General features: G+C 47.9%; 1 protein-coding gene across 2 annotated transcripts in view; it reads right to left on the reverse strand.

The window, feature by feature from the left end:
- KCND3 (potassium voltage-gated channel, Shal-related subfamily, member 3) overlaps positions 1–24,322 on the reverse strand; it is a 98,182-nt gene that overhangs the window by 19,586 nt on the left and 54,274 nt on the right. For both annotated transcript variants that reach the window (XM_010001820.1, XM_010001811.1), the window contains exon 2: positions 6,587–6,749. In XM_010001820.1, coding sequence (XP_010000122.1) covers positions 6,587–6,749 — 163 coding nt within the window. The remainder of the gene's footprint in view (positions 1–6,586; positions 6,750–24,322) is intronic.

The raw sequence follows: 24,322 nt of genomic DNA on the forward strand, positions 1-24,322 counted from the left end.
GGGAGGGGGGAGGGTGATGCTGCTCCCAGTGCTGGGTGGCAGGGAGACTGGTTGGAGTGGGGGGACGAGGGGCTGCAGGGCCTGGGGGACCCCGCGGGGGGTGAGAGCCTGATGTGGTGCTGAAGTCACCAGCAGGCACTGTTTGATGGGATTTTCGTGACCTTCAGACAACAAAGGCCTGTTCTGAGTCACCTTGCAGAGCAGCTGCCGGGTGGGGAGGGAGGGAGGAGCAGGGATGAGGTGCTGGGGCTCCCGGATGGGCTGTGTGGGGCCGGGCAGTGTGTGCAGGGAACGTGCTGGTGGCTCCATCCATCCCACCCCTGTGGGCAGAGCACGGGGGGACCTGGACTGTCCCCCCAGCACCTCGTGTGTCAGCAACAAATGTTGCTCTTCATCTGCTCATCGCTGTCATGGTACAAATTAGGGACTGCAATCAGCTTTACTGACACTTCCAGTGCTCTGTTTTCCTGACCCACTGGGTATCTCCATCCCCAGGGGTGCTGCAGGCACAGGGGAGCTCCAGCTGGGTTCAGAGGGGGGGCTGGGACCTGGAGCCAAGGGGCACCCAGCCCACCCTGTGCTGCCCTGCTTATGCAGAATGGTAAAACAACTAGTGTATAAAGGCAACAGCAAAGAGTTTGACCACCACAGCCCAGCTCCAGACAGGATGGGGTTCCCAGCAGTTCTTGGCTGAACACTTTCCATGCAGGTCTCCTTGATAAGGTGATTCCATCCTGCATTTGTTTAGATGCCTGGGATGAAGTGGGCAACACCAGCCAGGACAGATCCCACCAGCCGTGCTCCATTATGGACCATCTGGGCAGAGCACTGCCAGCTGCTGGGGACAGGGTCACCCTGGGGCTCAGACCTTCAAGGGGAGGCCTCAAGGATGGGTCAGGCTGTTGTGCATTGCAGGCTGTGACCTGGTTGTGACTGAGACGTGATGGGGAAGGGTCTCAAGGCATGGAAGCAACACAGAGTGGCTTCTGGATGTGTGGGGAAATAACTTCATCTGGGCCTTGGGCCACTGGTGACCGGGGGCTCCATGGCTGGGGGGGCTGGTCCTGGGGGCTGAGCCTGCAAACTGCAGCTCACTGAGCTCAGCTCCTTTCAGAGAAGGCATCCAGGTGCCCTGTGCCATTTGGGAGCCTGGGAATTTGAACTAGCTGAGCTGATAGAAAATGCTGTTTCGCTTTCCTAGATGATGCAAAAGAAAAGGGAAGGATTCCTGGTTTGTTTGTTTGCTTTTGGTTTTTTTCCCTTCTAACCTGTTTGAGGGAAGGTGACAAACACCAGAGGAGGAGGAGACAGGGGTACCTACCCCAGCTAAAATTAACTATCTTTAAAAAAAAATAATTTAAAAAGCTTTTCCCCATAAAAAAACCTGTTAGACACCAGCAACAACAACAACACATTTCACACAGGGTCACTGTGGTTGAAAAAAACCCTGTTTTTTAAACATCAGCCAGCTCTAGTTTTAACCTTATTATTTCTCTCCTTCTGGATGTGTGGGGAAATAACTTCATCTGGGCCTTGGGCCACTGGTGACCGGGGGCTCCATGGCTGGGGGGGGCTGGTCCTGGGGGCTGAGCCTGCAAACTGCAGCTCACTGAGCTCAGCTTCCTTTCAGAGAAGGCATCCAGGTGCCCTGTGCCATTTGGGACCCTGGGAATTTGAACTAGCTGAGCTAATAGAAAATGCTGTTTCGCTTTCCTAGATGATGCAAAAGAAAAGGGAAGGATTCCTGGTTTGTTTGTTTGCTTTTGGTTTTTTTCCCTTCTAACCTGTTTGAGGGAAGGTGACAAACACCAGAGGAGGAGGAGACAGGGGTACCTACCCCAGCTAAAATTAACTATCTTTAAAAAAAAATAATTTAAAAAGCTTTTCCCTATAAAAAAACCTGTTAGACACCAGCAACAACAACAACACATTTCACACAGGGTCACTGTGGTTGAAAAAAACCCTGTTTTTTAAACATCAGCCAGCTCTAGTTTTAACCTTATTATTTCTCTCTCCTGAAGTTCCCAACCCCATCCCCTGCTGGGAACTGAGTCATGCTCTGTTGCTGAGCTCTCCTCTCACAGCTCACAGCTTTTTCTGGCCATTCTGTTCCCCATTCTGAAGTTCACTAACCCACCTCCAAAACTTAGGGCATCAGCTGAAAAACAGCACATTTCAAAGCTGACTCCCCTGCTCTGTAGCAAAACAGTGATTATAATGGCCTTGTCACTGACAGGCATGTGGGCTGTCTCCCTCACGGGTACCCTGATGACACAATCTAGTATTAAGAAACCTTTTCATCCCCATCTTCCCTCTTCCTCTGCTCTGCTGCCTCTGGGAGCCATGGCTGGGGCTGGAACAGCCTGTTTCTGACGTGCCTCTTATGGAACAATCAGAAAGGCATTTGTGTCCTTACTCTTCCTTCCTTTTGGCTTAAGTCCCTCTCAAGCATCTCCATAGTTACCTCTTCATCAGTCTGCAGAGTCCTGGCTGCCTGTGTGTAACCATCTCACCAGCAGCTCTCACTGCCTGCAACAACCTCCCTCCATCCACTTCCTGCCACCTCCTTCCATCTGAAGAGATCCAGCTGCTCCCTTCTCTCCTCATTCCTTTCTTACACTGGTTCTGTGACTGAATGTTGTAATTCATCCACCAGACAATGTGTCCACTTCTCTGCTTCACCTACTCTATTCCATCTATCCCTTGATGGGCTGCATTGGTTTCCAGTTGTGTGTTACAGTTTGATGTGAGAGTGGCTCTGCACAACTCTTTTGTTCTGGGTAATCCTTCCATTACCTCACAGTGTGTGTTTGGTTCTTTCCTGGAAACTTGCAGCCTAGAGGATTAAATGAGAAGTCTAATTCAAGGCTTTTGCAGTACATTTCTGGTTCTCATAGAGTCAAAGGCCACTAGATAATAAATGAAATGAACCAGACAGACTGAGGAGCTGCAGCCCTCAAAAGCATATTTACTGCAGACCTAAAACCAAACACTGTGATTACTGAAGTTTTATATTCATAGATGACAGTTTGAGTTTAGCCCCTGTGAAATGCACCACTAAACCCCTGCTAATCCCTCTGAGATTATCAGTCACTTCAGTATCTCAGCTCACTTGGCAGATCTAACCATTAAATGAGAAGTGCACGTTAAACAGGATTGTTGTTGTTTTGTTGTTTGCTTTTCACAGCATCTGAGCATTTAAAATTCTCCCTCTGTTGTGCAAATGTGAGGAGTCACATGGTGCAAGGGACCCTTTCTGGGCATGTTTTTCCCCAAACTGAGAAGATCAAGAACAACTCAGCTGGCTGAATCTTCCCCCTCAGGGGCTGCTCTAGAGATCACTTTGCTTTAGGCTGTGGTTGCTATTTCCAAACTTTTCAGCTGCCACTCTCCCTCCAGGTGCCTCCTGAGGCTGTTCAAAACGGCTTTAAATAGGCCTTGGAGGACTCAGTGTCTTCATCTGCGTGTGTGTTCACACAGGCAGGAGCTGGGACTGACCCAGTGATGCTGCAGAGCTCAGGGCTTGTTTCTGTCCTGCCATTTTTTCTTACCCAAAAGCTGCCAGTGCCCATGGGCATTTGCCAGTCCTTCTCCTGCCTAACCAGTCTCCCATTTCTGGGAGCTCCTGTGCAGTTCCTTGCCAGCTAGAGCTTCACAGCATTCCTGGAACCCTTGGGAGAGCACCTGGCCCAGCTGGAATTGTGACTGCTGAGCCTGAAGGCCACATCTCTTCTGCCCTCTCCCTGGCAGCCCCCAGCCCTGCTCTGCTGCCCTGCTCTGCTGGGAACAACGTGGCTCAGGGCTGTGTTCCCTCAGTCTCTGACTTCTAAACAATGAACTGTTTCACTTTTTCTACTGCTGCTAAAGGAGCAGCATTTCAGTAACAGTTCGTAGCTGCCTCTGCTTTCACTTTCTAGGGTTGGGAAGTGGGAGGTGTAGTCCTGCAGCCCCAGCAAACACTGCTCCCTGGCAGTGCATCTGTGCTGCAAACAGAGCACAGGGAGAGAGGAACTCCAGCGTTATCTGAATTACAAAGTCATTCCATTGTCAAGCCTTTAAAGTGTCAAATACTTTTCTAAAACCAAAGGCTGTGACATTCACTGAAGAACAGCATCATTTCAAAGTCAGGAGGGTCTATTCTTAGCACATCAGTCAAAAAGAGAAAAACCAGGAGTCTTTGGGAGGAAAAAAAACCCTAAACAATTTTACCAAAATGAACCTTGTCAGAAATGATCAATTCCTCTTCCATTCAGACTGACCTGGTCCTTGCAACAAGCCAGAGGACAAAATGTGATGACACAGCACCATAAATTAGGATTGCTGGATCTCCTTGCAATTAATTTATCTTGCAGTGCAGTTTTGGCAAAGAATAATTTATCTTCAAGGTGATTAAATCACTGATAGTTTGGTTTGGGATTTTTTTTTTTTTCCTTTTGAAGGAACATTTCTCCTCAGTCAGTTGAAGAATAGATGCTGATGAGCAGCAGCCTCCTCCTGGATCTTATTCATGCTATTTAAATACCTCTTCCTGTTAGACCAGTGCCTCCTCAGCAGCTAAGAAGAGACAGTTAAGACTGAGCACATCAGGACCCAGAGGGACCCCAGGGCTGAGCTGCCTTGTCCTGTTTTCTGGGATGCAGCCCCTCAGAAGCCCCCTCGGGGCAGGAGAGACCAGGTCTGCTCACCCCCTGACTGTCAACTCAGAATTTCCCATCTGGGGCTTTCCTGGAGAAGCTGAGCAAATGTCTTTGTGTTTAAATTGGATGGGGACAGAGTTTCAACTATTACTAAAACTTCCCAATTCTGAAGAAGTGATTCAATTCACTGGAGGATGGTGCTGGGACAAATGTGCTATCAAAGCAGGTTCTTAATGTCCTGCCCATCTCCAGAGAAGCTGTCATTAATGTGCTTCTGTCTCTTTCTTCTCCTTGGTATTCAAGCAGTGATGATCATGTGCAAATTACTCACACTTCTGACTTGAGAAAACTTTCTTAGCCCAGAAATTCATCCAATATCAAGGGAATTAGAAATTCAAATGGGGGGGAAATTATACACTGTGTGTCAATGCAGCAAACCTCACAAAAGCTGCCATCAGTCACCCTGGCACCCAAGGTGCTGCTGCATGTTCTTGTCACCAAGTCAATCATAGTCCAACAAATAAAGGAAAAGGTGGATAAGAACAAAAACTTTGGGTTTGCTGCCTCGTCTGAGAGCACAGACCTGGAGTCAGTTCTGGAGCTTCTTTGTCTGTGGACCCTGGTTGTGCCCAGATCTTGTTTGCCTGTTTGCCTTCCCTGGCCACCTGCAGCCCAGGCTCTGCCCCTCACTGTGCTTTTGGGCCATTTCAGCAGAACAAGGGCTTTTTCTCTAAGTCTTTGGTTATTTCTGTGGGGTTTTGCACCCTGTCCCATAAAAACTCTGCACCAGCCCTGCATGGACACCTGGCACCTCCCTCCTGGAGTTCTTTCCAGACCCCTTCAGCCTGGGGCAGCCTCACGAGGGGCAACCCCCTCTGCAAACCATCTGCATTCGTTAAAGGAACTGAATGATCTGTCCTGCTTTCCCATTGCCTGGCTGCTGACTGGAGGGTGGGTGGTGCCCAGTGCACTTCCATTATGGTACCTTTAGCATTTTAGTCTATATTAAGTTGTCTGACTTGTCAGATAAACAGCTCTCCCCCAGAAACACCTGCCAAAATGATAGCAGCTGGCTGTTGCACATGTATGATGCTGAACCTGGTGCAGGGATGTGTGCAGCCCAGCAGTGAGTTAGAGAGACTGCAGCTCATTCTGACATGATTCTGTCTCTGCTACTCTCCTTTTGTGTTTTGACTGCCAGATTTTGTGGTTTTGTAGGTCTTGCAATCTCAGCTCTCTGCTGTCAGCTCCCTGAGATGCAGGAAGCAGGCACAGCCCAGATGCTTGCCTGAAGCAGAAATAGCACATCTTTCTACTACCCTTCTCCATCAGGCCCCTTGAGTCTTGAATTTCTGGCAGACAATGTTCTACAGGGGGGAAAAAACCCAGACCCTTAGTTTGCAGTTGTTGTAAAACCTGGTTCTGGTTTTGGTGTAGTTTAGCAGTTTAGAGAATAAATCTGTTACACTTCAGCAGTGAGTCAGTGCACTCATACTGGTAAGAACTGTCCAGGTTTTGGACTGATCAGAAATCCCCTGACTTTTCCAGAGGCCTGAGTGTATCTCCAGTGTTTTGTGTCTGGTACAGCTGGGAGGGGGGGTGTGTACCCACTGGTGAGGGGATGTTTCGGGAGGGGTGTTTTCAAAACTCTGTGGCAGAGGGAGGACAGCAGCCAGAAAGATCAAGAGATCCTGTTAATGCCTCAAGGCTTGATGTGTATGTGTGTCCCTCTGCCTGGAGTGCAGCCCCAGCCCTGCTGCTGTGCTCATCCCCAGCCCAGGGAGCAGCCCCAGCACAGGGAGCAGCCTGGGCTATGCTGGTGCTTGTGGGGCTGCTGGAGGCTGGGGAGAGGAGGGCAGGTGCCTTCTGCAGTGCTCAGGGTTGTCCCCGGTGTCCCAGCAGCCCCTGGCAGAGCCAGCTGGGGAGGAGGTGGCTGTGGCCCCACTTACCTTCTGTGCCCTGCGCTTGTCAGCCCTCTGGTTCTGGTGGTAGATGCGGCTGAAGTTGGAGACGATGACGGGGACGGGCAGAGCAATGACCAGCACCCCGCTCAGGGAGCAGATGGAGCCAAAGATCTTCCCAGCAATTGTCTTGGGCACCATGTCACCATAACTAGAGGGGGGGAAAAAAACACAGAAGGGAAGCCCCTCCTTCAGACAAGTGCACCAGCTCAAAAAGGCTTTTCCCGTTCCCTGAGCGCCCAGGTGAGCAACACCCAGAGGTGCCTGGGCCAGGACAGGGTCCTGGGGTGCTGTGACCCCAGAGGGGACAGCTGACACCGTGCTTGAGCAGGGCATTAAGCTAAAGCAAGGAAAGGTACTTTTGTTGCAGAGAGATGAGCCTGTGCAGGCACCTGCTGAGCTTGTGCAGCTCCTGGCCCTGCTGCCCCCTGCCCAGGAGCTCAGACCCCCCTGCAGCTGAAGGGCTGCTCAGCAGCAGCTTCATGGCTTTCCATCCCCTGGTACCCAGCTGCAAACGAGGACTGATTGACTCTTCCACTCCCAACCCCAGCAATTTCTATGCCATCTGTACAGTCAGAAATTTGGGGTATATTCCAAGTCTGGTCTCAACCAGAGGTGAATTCCCAGGAACACGAGACCAGCTGGAACAGGTTCATTTGTGCCTCAGACAACCCCTGTGCTGCACCCCGGGTGACTGGATCTCTCAGTTCTGGCCAACCACACCAGGATCCCCCATCCCACAGCTCAGCTGCTGGCCCTGGGCACTGCCTGGGCTGTTCTCTTTGCCCTCTAGAAGTGATTTCAGTGCTTTCTGCTGCAAATGGCTGTAGGGCAAACAAAACCCCATCCAGGAAGCTGGATGTGGATTGTGGGGTGTTGAGGTTGTGCAAAAAAAGCTCCCTTGTAGTTCATGCCCCTGGAGCAGACAGGGACAGGATTAGCTCAGCCACTGACTGAGTGTGCAGGCCCTGTTTCAGTGAGCCATTTATTACATGCTTGTGTGCAAATGTATATTATTATCAATATTCACTGAAGTAATTCTCATCTGGAGGGAAGAGAAAAGCAGGCAGCCAAATAACAGATTTAAAACCAAATCCCTGGTCTGGCAATGGCTTTGTGCAAAGCACTGGGGCAGGGGAGTTCCCAAAGCACCTCTTGTGCTTTGGACTCTGAAGTCCCACCAGAAACAGGTTTGTGTGATCTGCCTACACCCTGGGGTGGAAGAGAGGTCCTGGGCACTGCAGCCTGCTGAGGTTGTCACTGCACAGGGAAAGGATGCTAAAATCAACACCTGGGCCTAAGGAAGACATCCCATGTTTTGGGGTGCTTGACATGTGGAGAGTCCCTGAGCTGCTCTCAGAGGGTGTTTGGGATTTCTGTCCTCTTCCTTGGCAAGTTCTGGTGTTTGATGCAGCAAATGCTGAAAAGCAAAATTGTTTACACTTGAGGCTTTATTTTTGCCACTGATGTCTGCATGTGACATCACATAATGTCTGCTGGGCTGTCACACTTGCTCAGTCTCATGCTCAGTGACAGCTTTTCTTCAGCAGTTCCAGGCTTTTGGGTTTGTTTTGGTGTAAATGCTTCAGGCTTCACTAGCTAAGGCTTAATTATCCTGAGCAGAATCCTCCTTCTGCCTTCACCTGCATTAAAACCCCTCAGAATATCTCAAATCAATAAAATGCTATTTATGCCTATTAGCTTTTTAGCCTCTGCTTTATGCAGAGGTAGTTTAAAACCTCTCACTAAGTGACAAGGTCTTCTGCCTCATTTAACACTGTTCTGAAAAATACAAAATCTTTCTTTTCTCCTGCTGCCTCTTAATAAAATAAGGCTGCAAATTAATTATCTGCCTCAAACGTGATCTCAGTGACCTGGAGCACTGAGAGAAAGCCCTTCAGTGTGTTGTGGGAAGTACAGTAATAAGTGTCTGGCTCAGTCTGTCTTGGAGAGTTTTATTCTTGCACACAGGCTGAGAGTTACCTCATTGCTTGGGACTTCAGAGAAGGAGCTTTAAAACACCACTAGGGAGGATCAAAGTGTCTTGGAGCACAGAGGGCTTTGCTGGGCAGTTGTAGAGACCTTGATTTGCAGAACATTTATGAGAGATTCTGTGATGAGAAGTTTTGCCCTGGCTGGATCAGACTGCACAGGAACAAGACCAAAAGCTTGTACCTGTGACTTCTGGGTCCTGCAGTTCCCGTGGGGACAAGACCCTGGATCCTGCAGGCACCTTGTGCCCATGGAGCCCTGTTCCCTGCCTCCCCTGGGCTGACCCCTGGGGTGGGTGGGTTGGAAGTGATCAGAGCTAAAACCCAGCTGGGATCTAGAGCTGCTTGCATGGCAGGAGGGGCCTCCCCCTTGACTGTCCATGCTGGGGTTTGGAACGAACCTGCAGTTGTTCTGCCATTGGCACCTGCAGCTGCTGCAGTTTTAATTGCTGGAGTGACTGTTTTTCTCTTGAGGTACTAATGACCACATGGCATATTTCTAACAGACACAATGCCAAATCATCTCAAATATTGGATTTCAGTTAGTGCTAATTGGGCATTTGAAACCCAAAACTCTTTTCCCCAGACTGGAAGGAGAGAACTCAACTTTCCCATTAATGTTTAGTAAAAGGCAAATTGTCACCTAAAAAATTTCTTCTACAGAAAGTGCATTTTAAGTAATTTATCAGTAATCTCATTAGAGCAGCAAGAAGATAGAAGAGTTAGGTAATGATTAACATTCAGAGGGTCTAATGGGATCTTTGAGCCTGTAATAAAACAACAGGAGGCTATGAATTCCTTAGACTTTGAATGTGACCTCTAGTAAAATCCTTCCAGCTTTCTGAACCTCAGCTCCCCAGTTCTGAAACAGCAACTGGTTGCTTTTCCTTTGCCTGCTGGGGTGAGGAGGTGCTGGGCTCCCCAGGGCAGGGGCTGTCACAGCTGCTAAATGCACCCAACCCCCAGCAGGGCCCCAGCTCTGCTGGGTCACCAGCACTACTAGTGCCAAGTGGTTCTGTGGAAACCTGGGGTCAGTGCAGCCTGTGATGTCCAGTTCAATTAAAGCCTTCAACAGACAAAGCATGAAAAAAAAAAATCAAAATAGAAAATTACTTGAAAGTGGTTACTGTTCAGACTGGAAAAGCCTGAGTGCAGGATTTCAGTGTTGTGGGGTTTCGGTTTTTTAATTTGTATGGTGATTTCTGTGTTCTTTCAATGCAAATGGGGTCATAAGTCACTCACCCTAATTAGCAGCTATTAGCCTTGACAGCATAATGTGCTGCTGGTTTTCTGTCTGTCAGGACAGAAATTGTGATCAAGTAGAGGTCACTGCTTCTGAGATCTGGTTCCAGCAGCAAAAGTGTCTGGACACTGCTCAGCTCCCAGCTGGAGACAGCAATAAATAAGGTGCTGAACAGCTCATCAAGTGACTTGCTCTAAAAATAGACTCTCAGCAGCATCTCTGAGGATCCTGTCTCCCCTTGCAGCACTCGCAGCCCTAGGAACAGGGATTGTAGCCACAAAGCTGGAAGGTCCTGTGGGACAGGGCCAAGGGAAGGTGCTCAGCAGCAACACCTCCCTGGGGACAGGGAAGCAGCTTTTCAGAGGACACTCCTTTTCCAGCAGCCTTTTTATGTGCCAGCTTTCCAGCCAGTGGAAGGCACCTGGGGAGGGGCTCGTGGTGCACAAATTGCCACCGTTGCACAGCTCTTGTCTCCATGGGCTTCTCTAGATGCAGGGGAGGTCAGAGTGCAGCTGAAAAATGCTGCCCAGCACCTGCCCTGTTAGCAGCACCTCATCTGTCCTTGGACAGAGCATCAGGTCGTGCCTGGTGGTGCAAAACCTTGTGGTTTTCACACACAGCCTCTGAAAGCTGAAATACCTCCTGGAGGATGGGAACAGGAGCAATGCTGCTCCACATGGTTCAGTGTTTCTGGCTCAGACTGGCCCTGACAGCTCTTTGAGAGCTTCTTTATCTCTCTAACCTTTTGCACAGCGTAGTTAAAAGGAGATTTCACTCCAGCCTGTGAGCTTCTGCTTTTGGGACAATCGGGACAGAATAATGACATGATGTAGCCTACAATAGAACATGATTTTGAAAGCCTTTTGCACCAAAGAGAGAGAATTAGGCATGGAATTAGCATGTAGCTTTCCAGGTGCAAGAGATCCCTCTTTGTGCTGTAAGGAACTCACTATGCAATGGTTTCATTTGCACAGAGGAGAAAAAAAGGTCTCAAATTCAGCTGGAATGTTTCAGTTGCATTGCCAGACTGTGTGTGTTGCATCTGACAGCTCAGAGGAGCTCCTGTCCCTCCATGTAACAGGTACAAGTCCAATGTAATCATGCTAATGCTGCTTTGAACCCCAGGGAAATAATGATTGTGTCACTTCCAATGAAACTATGAAAACAAAAGCAAATATTATTCGTTCCTGTCTTGGATTTGCACATGACTGAAGAGCAGGGATTAGCAGCTGTGCTAAGGGGGCTGGGGACACTCAGAGCTTTTGGTTTGGGTGTAATTCATGGTTCCTCTGTTTCATCCTCCCTGCTGGAATTACCCCAGGAAAACCCACAGCTCCCTGGGGCACCAGGAGCTGCTGCTCCCCACTGGCTTTTCCTGCCCTCCTGGGCTTTATCCTGCCAAGTGTTTGTACCCCCAGGCGTGCAAAGATGCTGTTGCCTTTTCCAGCAGGTATTGAATTCCTGGGCACTGGGAGGCAGGAGGGGGCTTGGGAGGTGCCAGGCAGGGGTGTCCTCTGAGGGGCTGGACACAGAGTGACACAGCCCTGAGCATGGAGTGATCCTGAGGGCTGGAGGGGACTTTGTCAGGGGCTGGAGTTCTGGGCTCAGGACAGACAAGTCCACCTTCTGGCTGATTTTCCCATGTCCATGAGGGAGATGAAGTTGTTTTTGGAGCTGTCCCAGACAAGAGCTGTTCATTGGTTGATGCTGGTGTGATATTGTGAAAATACAGGAGAAGGTTTTTGGAAGTGTCCTGCAAACACAGGCCCAGTGACCCCTCTCCAAAAGGACAGTCTGGTATGTTCATCTCAGGTTTTTGAATGCCCTGATGCTGTAGGAGCAGGATGCTCTGAGTGCCTTGAGGAGCCTTGTGGTGCCTCCTGGAAGAGTGTGTGACCAGAGCCACGGTGGCCTTGGAGCAGGAGGATCCCTGAGCAGCCTGTCAGCCCTGAGCAGCAAACCAGCTGTGTCCAGGAGAGCACGAGCCTATTTCATGCTAGGATTCTTTTACATTAATATACTTATTTTCTGCCTTGTTTGGAGCTGGGCAGCTCCCCAGCTGTGCATTCAGCTTCTGCAATATTCAGCCTGGTTTTGCTCTACCCTTTTCTTTTTCCCTGGCTTATTTTTTTTGGTTAATATGTTCATGGCTGGGCTCACCCTCTCCAGATATTCTGCTGAAATTGCCTCCATCAGCCGAGCTGCAGGGATGAGAGCTGGAGATGCAATCAGGGCCAGCAGCTCCTTATCTTCAGTACTTGGATTCATTTTGATTTTTTTTGCAAAGCTCTGGTCAGCAGATACTTAGTGAGGATTTTCTGGTAATGTTGCCTTTTGATTTTATTTTCCTTCACAAATCACTGAGTTTTGTGTGATAAAAGGGCTGAGAGATGTATCTGAAGGATGGTTTGATGCTGTTAGGCCCTTTTCTCATGCTGACAGAAGTGAATATGCAATGAAATGGGAAGGCAGGACATATAAAACAGGGATTTCTGTACAGTGCAGGAAATGTCTCACTGGAACCCACTGGTTCGTGTGGGGAATTGCTAGAGCCCTGACAGGGCTGGTCAGGTGCCTTTAACCCTGAGACCATGTGGTTATATCACCCAGGGATCTCTGAGGAGGTGCAACCCCTGCTGCTTCTCTACAAGTGAGAACTGGAAAGAGAGGCAGGTTATTCCCTAAGGATTTGCTCAGGACGGGTCTGTGCTCCTGGGGAGCCCCTCCCAGCCCTCACCAAGGTCAGGTTAAGGGATTAGATGGATTTGAGGTCACTTGTTCATTCCTGTGCTTGTTCAAGGAAGGTGACCTGGCTGAAGGTCTCTGAGAGCAACTGGTAGCATCACTATTCCTGCACCAAACACTGCCCAAAGAAATGGGAATGTTTGTGTAGACTTGGGAATAACCTGAGAAGGTTATTTAATACACTGAGGGGTGACAATACTTCATATGTGCACACACTGGTTCCATTTTTGCTCCCTAGCTTGGATCAACTTCCCAGCCTGTAGGCAGTTAAAACAGATGGTCTGAATTTGGGTAACATTCAGACCTTGAGTTGAAGCTAAAAATGGAATTTCATTGGGAAGGAAAGTAGGTCAGAAAGCTAAAGCCCCTAGTCCTAAAATGATGAAAGGCTTCTAATCAAGTGTTTTCTATTGCCATTCATTAAAAGGAGCAGGGAAAAAAATATTATGAGAGGCCTTTGGAAAAGGGATTGCAATAGGAGTGAGGGCCCCCCTTCCTGCAGGGACCCCCCCCTCCTCCAGGGACCCCCCCCTTCCTGCAGGGACCCCCCTGTGTCTGCAGACCTGCTTTGCTCTGAGTGGTGGGGCCACCAGGAGTCACTTCCTGAAGCCCTGGGGGCTGCAGGGGATGCCAGCAGGATGTTCCTCATGGGAACATAAGCAACTTTATCTTCTGCTTCAGTCCCAGGGGCGCTGAGAGGAGCCTCTTTCCATGTCCTCTATGAATCCCCCTCCCACTATTAGTCCTTCCCCACCGATGCTGCCACCCCTGGCTCGGGTCTGTCATTTTGTCACCTCTGCAAATTGTGACTCTCCCCACATCTGAGACCCTCAGCTGGTACTTTCTCTCCTCTTCATCATTTCCAAAGCTGTGCCAACTGCTGGGAACCTTCCTGCAGCCCAGCCAAGGGGAATTACCCAAAGCAAAGGGGAACCCTGGCCCTGCCAGCACAAGCCCCCAGCTCTGCCCCTGGTTCCAGCCCCTGCTCAGGACTGGGCACAGAACTGGTGCCTGCTCAAATGTTTGTTTGAAATGGTACTGAGGTGAATGTTTGTGCTTTGCATTTGACAAACCCAAGCTCACACCCTGTCTTTACTGCTCCCTGCCCTCAAACCCCTGCTAGAAATCCCATTTCTCAGGCTGGAGCTTTGCTTGTGCCTCATCATAGAATCCTAGGGGTTGGAAGGGACCTCGAAAGATCATCTAGCCCAACCCCATCTGCCAGGGGTGCATCTCGAGGCAGTGTCAGAGCTCCTGCTGCTCCCCTTGGTGGCAGGTGTGAACCTTCTGCCTTGGCTGCCACTGTCACAGCAGCAGGTAACAAAAGTAGGGACTGAAACTGGGAACGTCCAGTTGGTTTGTGTAACTCAGAGATAACATGCAGGGTAATTCTCTGCTGCTTTCCAGAAGCAGCACTTCACTGTGTCACACATCTCACTGAAATAAAACAGGTGTTTTGTTTTTTTTATGACACCTCAGGTTTCTCTGTGATCACTTAGTAAAACATTAGCTAGTTCTTCACCAAAAAAAAAAGGACAATTTAAACTGATGATTTACTAGTTATTCCAAGAAAGGGAGGAATTTACTTCAATGTAGAATCAATACAAGAAAAGCTGAATTTCACTTTGCAGAAAATACCTCCAGTCTCATCCCCACACCTCTGTCTTTTATTCCCAATGTTTGCTCGTTCAGCTTTTCAGGAGAAGCTCTTTTCCTTTTAGTTCTTGCAAAGCTGATCTATCTAGCAAAACCTGTTCTTAGGTTGCTCTTGCAGCTGGGCTGTCAGCTCAGGGCTGGACCCTCAGCCCTGTCTCAGTTGGGATAGATGTCAAAGGCAAGGCTTGAATAGATTTTTAAAAAAATTTCTTTTTCTTGGTGAGCCTGCTCAACTGAACAACGTTTGTGCTTAGACAGATCTTCCTCCAGCTGACAGAATCACTTTTGATTTGAAACTTATTGAGAAGACTTAGCAGGAAACACCAGGGTTGTTGTTGAACGTTCTGAGCAGAACGTGACTGCAGAGGAGGCTTTTCAAGGGGCTCAGGGCCAAGGGGCAGGGCTGGTATTTTTGTGCCATTTTCTGGAGTTCTCCACACTAGAGAATTTCAAGTGAAGAGCAACTGCTTCGTCTTGATGCCTCTCAAACCCCCCAGCAACCCTGATCCCTGGAGGGCTCTGGGATGGGTTTGGTTTGCATTGTTCACACGTTGCTGGAACGTCAGTTGTTCTCACCTGCCTGTGGAAGCTGCAGAGCAGCTCTGCAGCCCCCAGCTCAGCCAGCCCCTCACCCTGGCTTTCCTCCTGCTCACCCACACTCCTGCTTTTCACCTCCCTGTGTCCTGCAGCAAATCAATCACCAACAACACTCAGGAAATGCTGGGAAACAGTCCTGAGTCGTGTTGTGCCTCTGCCCATCACCTGGCTCAGGTGCCTGGCCTGTTGGCAGCTGAGAGCTGCTCAGTAACACACACTCTTAAAAAAGTGTTGGTTTTAATGGAAAATAAAACGTCCCAGATTAAGACATTATTTATTTCTGGCTGCATACGCTGAAGGCCTTTTAAATGATTTCATTCATTATTAATTCAAGAAGAATCCTCATATTACTTGGAGTGAAAGCCTTACACAATTACCTGCTAGTAGAATCAATTTTTTTAGCACCTTAGAGCTCTCTGTAAAATCAATCTTTTCAGAAAACACACACAGGCTGGAGAGGGCAGTCAGTGCATTAAGCAATTAGACTTTTCACCTAATAGCAGGGTTGGAGGCTCCCTGCCCTGTCTGAAATTCTTAACTGTGGTGTCAGCTTAAAGGAAATGCTGGGGTTTTGCTTTCATTTTATCCTCATCTGTTTCTTTTCTGTCTTTTTAAGCAGCTTGAGGGTCCATGCTGAGCCATGTCACATTCAAAATTATACACATACTGTGCATTTTAATGAGCTGCTAACACTGATTATACAAAAAGCAATTCTCAGAAATATTTACTGAGTCAAAAAAAAAAAAAAAAAGCCTATGGGAATTAATTAGCTTTTTAAAAATTGGCTTTTTGGAAGCCTCCAGATTCTGGAAAAGCTGAACTTGGAATTGGAAGCAGTTTCAAAAGAGCTGAAGAAGTTTGCAGAGGAAAAAGTTGTAGTGGAGTGTTGCACGTCCCAGGCAGCATCCCCTCCCAGCACTGCCCTCCTGGCTGTCCAGCCCCACTTGGGGTGCCAGGAGCTCAGGCTGTAGGATCCATCCTCATCTGTATTGCAGATTGCCTTGGCCGTTTGTTCCTCTGATCATGTGTTAATATTAATAACACATAGATAATTTTTCTGAGTAAGAAATCAAATTCACCTACGTGCTGCCAGATCTACGCCTCCAGGGAAGTGTTGGTTGAATAATTCTGTTCTATTTCAGACTCCTCTCTCTTCAAAGGCAGCTGGAGGAGCAGGCTCCCTAGCAGCAGTTTCTCTGGAAATGTTTTGGATTTTTGCTGGGGGAAAAAACCAAACAGGAAACTTTTAAGTGAAAGCTACAAAAGCCAATTGAAAACATAGGCTTGTTTGTGCACAGTTCAATTTCCTTTGTCTGGATTGGATTAAAAATGCTGCAGATTGAACACGATCTTTCTTCTAAATTGAAAGAAAAAGAAGAATAGCCCAGCGTGAAACTCCTTGTTATTTTCTTCACCAGTGGAGTGTTTTATCATTCTGAGCAAAAATGAACTGGGGTTGTTGGAGTTTGCCAGTGATGGATAGTGTCACCTGAAGTGGTACAAGTCAAAACTCGTTTTCTCCGATTTCACTCCTCCAGAATTTGGGAAGGCAGTTTGCCAAGGTGCTTTCCAGGAGCCTTGCAGGGCTCTGCCTGTCCCACCAATGTCCTGGGACAGGGATTGTGTCCTGCAGTGTTTGCTCAGTTCTCCATGCATCACACCAGGAATCTCTCCTCCTCTCCCTGTGGTGTGTGACAGGCGGGTTCTGATGGTACCACTCGCTTCAGGTACCGTCTGAGCCACCTGATCCGGTTGAGCTTCAGTCTCCAGAGTTGTGTTCTAATGGATTTGCTGCAAGTTTCCATGATGTGCACAATATTCTCCTCTGGTTAGGCTGGGAAAGTTGATTTTGAACTTGTGGCCTTGGAAATGTGTCTCTCTCAAACAACAGAGCAGGCAGCTTGAGATGGAAATTAACTTGCTATTAAAATAATTAGTACACAAAGGGACAATCACCAAAATCACACCCTGCTTGTTTTCTTAAGTGTGTTTCAGTATTGCATGAATAGCAACAGGTTATAAGAATGAATCATTGGTGCTCTGCACCTTGGGATGTAGCTGAAAGGTGGTTCTTGTCTCTCTGGGTCCTTCTGCTCATGTGCATTCATAAGTATTTCAGGAAAAACAAGACTGGGTTTCCTGGTCCATTTTCTGTCATCACTTCTACTACACAGTGAAATGACAATTGTGCAGTTTCTACCAGTAAATCTTTTGTCTAGTCCTAAATCCTCTGTCTAGCCCTTCCCATCCCTTGTAGAGTTGGTGAATTCGCAGCTTCCCTGTCAGCAGATTCTATTTTCTAATTTCTGTCTTGGAAGGTTTTTCTCCATTAGCTGCACAATCTGAGATTCAAACCATTGCCTGGCACTTCGTACCCGCCCTGCTGTGCAGCAGCCTCTCTCCTGCTCAGATGAGCACAGGTAGTTACAGCACATTGTGTTTCCCTCTCTCTTTATTTTCCCTAAGATATTACAGGGAGATGCCTGGAGAGAACAGAGCATTTCTGAACCTGTTACTTGTGATATCTTTCCTCCTGTTGCTGCATCTACTCCTCAAAAAGCTTCTCCCTGTAGATGTGACACTTGGAACAGAGTCTGAGTTGATGCCTTCATAAAAACACTTGACTAGGAATTCATTTTCTTGCAATTACTGGTTCACCCTCCTTCCTCCAGGTACAGCCACTGCTGCAACATGGTGGGATTTTGCCTGTGGGAGCAACACGTAGCAGGATCATTCCCAAGGTGATTTTGAAACAAACAAGCGAACAAAACTAAGCCAGAACAAAACATAAAACCCCAAAGCGAAACAACCAGGAGCCCAGATCTGCAGCGTGTGTTTTTATTCTTGTCTTTCCCACAGAAACAGGAGAGATGTCAGGACTCAGCTGTCTCAGATCCTGCAGGGCTGTGCAGGATGCCATTTGGACCTGTCAGGTTTCATATTGTGACTGGCAAGGAGGCTGCTGAGCCCTTTCCCTGCAGCCTGGCAGGGCAGCTGCAAGAGCCGCGCGCAGGGACTCGGTTACAAACAGCTCTTACCAGCTTGGCCAGGAGGGGAAACCAACAGGGTAGGTTTGTGCCTTTGGATGGGTTTTTTTGGTAGGTCTTTCATTAATGGGAGACCAACCAGATTTTTAACTCATCCTGGTTTAAGAAGATCCGTGGCTGACCTTTAAGCCAACTGGGCTCAGCACAGGGATTTCCTTTGGCTTCTGCACATTTTAAGCTACATTTTGCTCCTTTTGTATTCACAGGGCAGTTAAGCCCCTGTAAATCTAAACCAGCAGCAGTGAGATTTCAGCCCTCTTCTATCCAGTGCTGGATCAAAAATATCTTCTAAAAATATCTCACAGTTGAACATTTCTTAGGGGTATAAACCTTTGCTGTGGAGGGAGGGAGGCTGGGGGGCTGGAAGGCATCCCCAGAGTGCTGAGCTGCTCCGGCTCAGGGGAGCTGTGCCAGAGCTCATGTGTTTTTAGAGTTACTGCAAGTCCAGTGAAGCAAACTGAGAAGCTACGCCATTCAAGTAGGGCTGGACAAGTGTGGCTGAATATGGAGATGTGGGTGTGATAAACCTGATGAGTAAATCTGGGTGTAAATCTGGGTATAATGTGAGCGAAACGGTGTTTTGGTTTTGCGTGTTTTCGCCGTTTGCTGCTCTGGGCCCTTTCACCACAGCAAAAATGAATTCATGCACTGAACCCTCAGCACTTTGTTTTCACCCTGGAGGGATATCCAGGGAGCAGTTCTCCTTCCAGAGCTTCCCCACTTGGGACAGCCCATGGCATTGGCTCCTGCCTGCCCCATCCCCATCTCCTGCACTCCCAGGACCCCAGCGCAGCCCCGGCTGCAGGAGGTTGTGTTGGCAGGGAACTCTTGTTGCTGTTTTTCTGTATGAAATGAAATTATTTCACTGTTAAATGGGTGGTTTTAGATTTCAGTGAAACTAGAATTTTCCCACTAAAATAAGCCTGATTCCCACAATTACACTTAGAAGTTGTACCTCCCACAGTAACATTGTCCCCTGAAAACGGCAGCAGAACTTCCCTGCCCTTTGGGGTGGGTGTGAAAGGTTTGGTGTCACCTCAGGAAAGTCATGGTAGAACTCTAAATGACTTCACAGAACTCACATACATCCTGGTAGGGATGAGGCTGCTTGGTTCAGAACCTCCTTGTTTGGATTTATGTTCATGAGCTGGTTGGGTTTTGCGATATTGATTTTATTTACTTGGTAAAATTGTTGTGCTTTGAACAGGAAACTCCTGGTCCTCGTCTTCCCTCTGTGCTGCCCCATCATAGCTGTAATACCAGAACAGCCAGAGTTCCTTGCCTTCCTAATGAAACAGGCTGCTTAAGCACTAAGCCCTGGTAATCCAGTTTGTGTTTTCCTAACAGTAACCACACCAGGGAGAGGTGCACAGCTTGTGCTTGATGTCAGCAGTGAGATCACTGCACTGCTCCGGAATCCTGTTATTTTAAGATTTATTTAGTTGATAAACTTCACGTTTGTCCTCCATTTGTCATTTCTAGCCTGGGCTTTAACCCCAGGCCACCTTCCCACACCTCCCACACACCAGTTCAAGCCTCCTTTTGCCTGGAGATTTGCTGGCACAGGACACAGAGATGTCCCCTGCAGAGTGCTGAACCATGGGCAGGTGCTCTCAGGGATGTGACTTTTGGCTCTTTATGTGACCTTGGGCAGCATAATCAAGCCCTTTTCTCCCCAGTTACCCTTGCCTAAAAGAGAGAGCTGTTATTTCCTTCCCTCTAATCCCTAGTGTTTTCATTTGGTCTTTATATAAGGGACTTTGCTCTTTGCACTGACACAGTGTCTAGTATGTATTTTCATAATCATTATTTGCAGTCTGATTAAGTGTTCTTATTACTCAGTAGATGACATTAATAATATCAACATGCCATTTTATACAATATTTAAGATCAGAATTTCCTATTGGAAATCAATGAGAGCATCTTCCTAAAAATCAATGACCCAAATGTCCCTTCTTATATAGGGAGCATCTATATTTATCAGTGTTGACATGAGATGCTGGGGTGATCTATCTGTCCAGGGCCTGTGCAGAGCTCTGTGCTGCTCTGCTCAGCTGCTGGGAGGGGATGACTCCTGCCTGCACCAGGATGGTTTAGGTGTAAAACACAAGTCTGGAGGTGGAAGGTTCCATCTCCCCTGAACAGACCCCTCCTGAGGGTCTCTGTGTCCTTCCTCTGCAGCCCTTACCCAAGGCACTGCCTCACCTAGAAAGGGTTGTTCCTTCTCAAGGTGACTGAGCAATTCCCTGCTGGAGTGGGTCTGTTCAGGACGTACCATTATCTGTTAGCCAGAGCTGGGTCAGGGAGAGAGCCTGGATTCTATTCCTGGTCTTGTGGTGACTTTCCCTGCTGGAACCTGCACCGCAGGTTGTCCTGGCAAGGTGAGAGCCAGTGCACCCAGTGCTGGGTGCCAGGGAAGCAAAGGGCTGAGTGCTTGTCTCCTTGGTCTGTAATGAAACTGTGTGCACTGCATGTAATTTGGAACATTTGCACGTTGAAATTGCAGAGGGATTTAGGGCTCTGTTTGGTGAGTTTAAGATGTTGTGTTGATCTTGGAAGTTTTTATGCATATATATACATGGATATATCTCCTGTATCCAATGTAGCCTGGGGTATAATCAGTGAAAAATTGCAGGGTAACCCACCACCTGTAGGCATCCTAGTGGGAAAATAGGTAGCACCTGCAGGAATTCAGATTAAAGATGTTAAAAATATATCCTTTCATCAGTGCTTTCTTCCTCATTAAATGTGGGGTTTGCTCATAAGTATTCACCAAATAAAAAGGGAGAAATAGGTAAAAGTTACACTATGCAATTAAGTTCCCTTGGATTTCTGCAGAAGTTTCACCTTAGCTTAATTTAATATCCCCTCAGTTCTCCCAAGCCATATGTTAGGCTGAGATGCAGAACAAGTGTGAGCAGCTGGAGGAATTTATCACACCATCCTCGGAGTGACAAGAGCTCCCAGGAAGCAGGTTTGCTCACTGACCCCACAGGGCAGCTCCTTCTTCAAGAAGTCCTTCACCAGGCAGCAGAGCTGTTTGTAGCTGCCCTGAGGCACTCTGAAACAATTCGCCAAAGCAGATAAAGCCTGTGCTAAATGAGGAGCTGATATCAGTCTCCTGGAGCTGGTGAGCTGGGCTGGGCAGTGTGGGGTCAGGTTCTGCACCAGTGCTTGGCTGGGTAGGGGTCTGGGGGCTGCTGGTTGGAGCCCATTGCTGGGCTGAGCAGGAGAGCAGGGCAAGGGCAGGTTCCTCAGCCCCTGCTGGCACCTGAGCTCTGTCCTGGGGTCGGGGCAGCCTGCTGGGGTCTGCCCACACCTCAGGGCAGCACTGGGTCCACACAGAAGGCAGGAGCTTTGTCACAGGGCCCTGTGCTCCTGCAGGGCCCTGAGTGTCTGTTCAGGCTCCTGGGCTTGGGCTGAGGCTGAGATGAGAGGAGAACACGGAGAAGACACAGAAGGTGTCCCTGTTGTCCAGCCCGTCTCTGCACCCAGCCTGGGGGATGGAAGCCAGAGCCATGGAGTGCAGCCAAGGGCACTGCACCCGAGGTGGCTGCAAGGGAAGAAGTGAGCAGCTGCTGGGGACAACATCTCCCTTAGACCCAGGATTTTCCCCCCGAGACCTGGGCTGTTTGGTGGTCCCTGCTCTGCAGGGGCATTCTCAGAGCACAGGGCCTGGGTATCTGGTGCTGCTGGGGCATCCAAGTGGGAGCCCAACCCTTCTGCAGCTCTTCCCAGGTGAAAGCAAATAATAAGGATTTATTTAAATAAAGGAGCTGTAAAATCTGTTCTTCCAGCTGCTGCACTGCAGCTTGGTTACGTGTAAGGGAATCTTTGATTTCTGGAGTTGTGAGAAGTTATACCCAAGTCCTGGTTTCTTAATTGATTACACTCCAGTTCTTGTTTTAAAGAACTTGGTTGCTCTTCAAATCCATCTGGGAAGGGACGTGCTAGCTGTGCACCAACAAGGGATTTTTGAAGTGCAAAAGCAGAAAGAATCATAATTCATTTGCAACTGTAACATGTGCACATCTTGGGCTGGGAGTATTTTATATTGCTATTTTGGAATCTTTGACTTACTTGAAAAGAACTTGCTGCTTGTGTCATTTTATGTAAATTGGGCTCCGTCTGTCACTGCCTATTGTACCTAAAGGGCTTGAGGCATTTTATTTAGAAATGCACAAGGCTGTTTCTACTGAAATAACCAGTGTACCCACGTCCATGGCATCATGTGCTCTGTAATCACAGCACAATTAACCACAGATAGACATTGGAGGAAGATTTTTACAGCTGTCCAAAGACATCATGGAATTGTTTGTATTTTAAAAGCAGAACCCTCCTTCAGTCCTGAAGTATTTAACTGTGTGTAGAATATGAACTTGGGAGCAGCCATGAGCAGGTGAAGGTGGCAGATGCCCCAGCACAACTGGGTGGCTCCCAGGACCTCTGTGATGCTGCTGCCCCGAAGGGACTGTCCTCTGAAGGACAGGACCCTGGGAGAGAGGGTTCAAGGTATCAAACTGCCCAGAGATCACACAGAGAACATGCAGCCTGTGCAAAGGGGCAAAGCCAGGTATGGAAAAGCTTTTATAAACAGTATTTTTTTCTCTTTTCCTGTTTTTAAGTTAGTAACTGTAGCAGCATGTTATGGAGAAGGACTTTCTTGTCTGGAGAGGCACAGGATTAGGGGTGTTGTAGGTGGTTACAGAGTCATTATAGGTGACCTACTGCTCTGCCCCACCAGCAACATTGGATTCCCCGTTAGTCCCAGGCCTCTTAGTCAATATACACATGAAACTGGAAAAGAACACACTGCCAGAGAGAATCACAGCTCTTAGATCTGTATGTACAAGTCTAAATATTCTGGTAAAATCCATATGATAAAGTTAGAACTGTTACCCCCTGGGTCGTGCTTGGTTGTGAACTAGGCACATAAAACCTGGCAGAAGAGCCTTTTTCCTACTTCACTGTGGTTTTCAAATTGTTATTAATAAAACATGGTGCTGTCTATGTCTTGATGCAGAGAGACCTTAGTCTTAGTACATGCCTTTCCCATTTATTATTTATACAGGCATTTAACAGCTCTAACATATTTTAACAGAAACACTAGGCAGTTTTTTGCTAACCAAAATTAGCAACAAATAATATTTGATACTTCTAAAGATTTCCAGAGGGGTTTTTTTATGCATATGTAATCTAATGTGAATAATACCCTGGCTTTGTGGCTCATGGGAGAAATGACACTGCATGTGTTGTGTTTTGCCTCACTTCAACAGATTTACCTCTTGCCTTTTATTTCCAAGCTAGATGTGCCATTTAAATCAGGGTATTTTAAATATCTGTGTGTGTGTATATATATATGGGTGCTAATTTAATTTATATACGCAGCAGGGGTTGAATAAGAGGTGAAGAGATTAATTGTGGCTTCTTATTAACATTTGGGAAGAGCTCACTGCCTTTCCTTGCCTGTTCTCCTTTCCTGATGCTCTCGTGAATGTTGAGGCTTCTGCCTCCTCCCAGGCTGCTCCTGCAAGTGCTGGTGCAAGTTCAGAGTTTTAGCAGCACTTTCCAAAGCCAGGAGATACCCAGCAGGACCCAGACTCTCCTGGGAACTTTCCCTGAGCAAAGGTGCAGGCAGGGCAGGAGGGGAAGTGGGGAAGGCCACACTGGCCCAGGAGGTTGCTTCAAACCAGTGAGAAACAAGCTTCAACAAGTCAGACACAGAGATTTTGACGGTGAAGAGCTTCAACAAGTCAGACACAGAGATTTTGACTTACATCTCTGGTACCCTTGAAAACAATGACAAATCTCATGTTTAGTCCTGTAGTCATTGAAAATAATCAGTAAGATCCCAGGTTCTGAGAATAAGGAGAAGAAGCTCTCTCAAGAATTTAAAGAATAAAGCATTGATCCTGCACCCTTGAAGTGAAGAGAGTTTTATGGTTGACTTTGAGGGAAGCAAACCCAAGTCTTTGAACTAGATCACCCCTAATTTTCACAGCACTGTGAAAAATCTCTCAAGCTCATGTGAAAATAAGTTAGTATTATCACCACTCCCAGGGAACTGAAGTTGGAGAGTGGTGTGCACCTTTCTGAAGGTCAAATGGGAAAGTGGGGAGGGAGCTGGGAACCCGACTGAAATTCCTCAAACTTCAGGCTGGTGGAAGGACACACAGATGCTAGAGAGACAAACTGACTTCTTGTTGCATTTTCCAAACATAAGAATTCATATGATGAGTCTGAACCTCCTTTTCCAACTTCTCTCTGGTAGTGTAGGTTAAAAACTTGGAAGTAGGTTACCAAGGACTCGAGTGCTGAAGAGCAAACATTCCTCTGGTGACTTGTTGGTGGCCTAGTTCTTGGGCAGCAAAGTCAGAGGAGACAGAACGTTTTGAATCACACTAAACAAATGCTGGAGGCACTTTTAGGAGAGGTCCAGGGAGAT

The sequence above is a fragment of the Chaetura pelagica genome, unplaced genomic scaffold (assembly GCF_000747805.2).
Source record: "Chaetura pelagica isolate M959 unplaced genomic scaffold, ChaPel_1.0 scaffold181, whole genome shotgun sequence".
Classification (NCBI taxonomy): domain Eukaryota; kingdom Metazoa; phylum Chordata; class Aves; order Apodiformes; family Apodidae; genus Chaetura; species Chaetura pelagica.